Source organism: Colobus angolensis, unplaced genomic scaffold (genome assembly GCF_000951035.1).
Source record: "Colobus angolensis palliatus isolate OR3802 unplaced genomic scaffold, Cang.pa_1.0 Scaffold36, whole genome shotgun sequence".
In the NCBI taxonomy this organism is placed as follows: domain Eukaryota; kingdom Metazoa; phylum Chordata; class Mammalia; order Primates; family Cercopithecidae; genus Colobus; species Colobus angolensis.
In genome coordinates, this window is record NW_012116932.1 from 8,330,022 (window position 1) to 8,331,899 (window position 1,878).

Sequence of the window (1,878 nt, forward strand, 5' to 3'; positions counted from 1 at the left end):
GTGGGAGGATCACCTGAGCCCAGGAGGCTGAGGCTGCAGTAAGCTGTGATTGTGCCACTGCACTCCAGCCTGGGCAACAGAGTGAGACTCTGTCTCCAAAAACAAAAATTAAAAACAGTCCTATTTTCAACCATTGAAATAAAAAGGTATTTATAAAAATAATCCTTTTCTAGGTCGGGCACGGTGGCTCACGCCTGTAATCCCAGCACTTTGGGAGGCCAAGGTGGGCAGATCACCTGAGGTCGGGAGTTCAAGACCAGCCTGACTAACATGAAGAAACCCCATCTCTACTAAAAATACAAAGAATTAGCCGGGCGTGGTGGCACATCCCTATAATCCCACCTACTCGGGAGGCTGAGGCAAGAGAATCGCTTGAACCCAGGAGTCAGAGGTTGCGGTGAGCCAAGATTGCTCCATTGCACTCCAGCCTGGGTGACAGAGCAAAACTCCATCTCAAAAAAAAAAAAAAAAAAGAAAAGAAAAGAAAATATAACACACACCTAAGCTCAAGTCTCTCACTGGCTGCATGACATTTAGCAAGTTACTAACCTCAGAGTACTTAGCAGGATTACATAATAGAACAAAAGTGAGACTGCCTAGCAAGAATGAGCACCTAATAAATGCTAAGTTTCCATTTACAGAAAGACAGAATTTAACACTTACCCAAAGGAAGGCAGGACTCTGCGTGGCTGATCTCGGGTTACTGTCACTCTGATCTTTGGATAGTCACTTATTCCATTAGGAGATTTATTACCTATTTAAAAAATGCATTTGTAATTGCGAAATGAAAAATCACATGCAAACAGTCGACATAAGGAAAGAAGAAAAATCTGTGAGCAACCTACATCATAGAGCTAAATAAACACCTTGTTTTTCAATTTCTATTAATAGCACAGGAGTCGAGCGCAAATTTTGTAGAAGTTAAAGGAAAGCAATAGGGCTTAGTTTGTTTTTGATCTCAGGTAATAGAAGAATTCACTAGCAGGCTTTGCTTATTTTGCTTGATGGGACTATTAAGAGGCCATGAAGAACTCAAAGATTATAACTCTCTGTAATCTAATCAATTGGAGTAAACTGTTCAAATTCAAACCAGCCATATGTTTGGCTGGTAACATACCTAAAATACGAAAAATTATGAATTCCTAAGCACATCTTGCTCCCAGGGGTTGCAGATAAAGAGATTGTGGACCTCTTTACACAAGAAACTTGCCCTAGGAATACATGGGCTTCTCTGATTAGACTACACAAAACCCCCAGAAACACAGTAGTGCCAGCATCTAGAGGCACAAGATAAATCTACCATCCCTCACATATGTCAATTTTAATGGCAAACAACTCTAAACAAATATTCCAAACAGATGATAAAATTCAATTTACATTAATTTTCTAAATGAAATAAAAGGCTTCAAAGAAATATCATCTTTAGGCTGGGCGCTGTGGCTCACACCTGTAATCCTAGCACTTTGGGAGGCCAAGGTGGGCAGATCACCTGAGGTCAGGAGTTCAAGACCAGCCTGACCAACATGGAGAAACCCTGTCTCTACTTCTAAAAATACAAAATTAGCCAGGGTGGTAGTGCATGCCTGTAATCCTAGCCACTCAGGAGGCTGAGGCAGGAGAATCGCTTGAACCCGGGAGGTGGAGGTTGCAGTGACCCGAGATCGTGCCATTGCTCTCCAGCCTGGGCGACAAGAGCAAAACTCTGTCTCAAAAAAGAAAAAAAAAATATCATCTTTGTGGCCGGGCGCGGTGGCTCAAGCCTGTAATCCCAGCACTTTGGGAGGCTGAGACGGGTGGATCATGACATCAGGAGTTCGAGACCATCCTGGCTAACACGGTGAAACCCCGTCTCTACTAAAAATACAAAAAACTAGCCGG

At 42.8% G+C, this 1,878-nt stretch overlaps 1 protein-coding gene across 1 annotated transcript in view; it reads right to left on the minus strand.

Annotated features, from left to right (window-relative positions):
* The window catches only part of SENP2 (SUMO1/sentrin/SMT3 specific peptidase 2), a 41,296-nt gene that overhangs the window by 28,029 nt on the left and 11,389 nt on the right, over window positions 1–1,878 (minus strand). Inside the window, 1 exon segment of the mRNA XM_011953386.1 lies at window positions 664–830. Within this exon segment, the coding sequence (XP_011808776.1) occupies window positions 664–830 (167 nt within the window).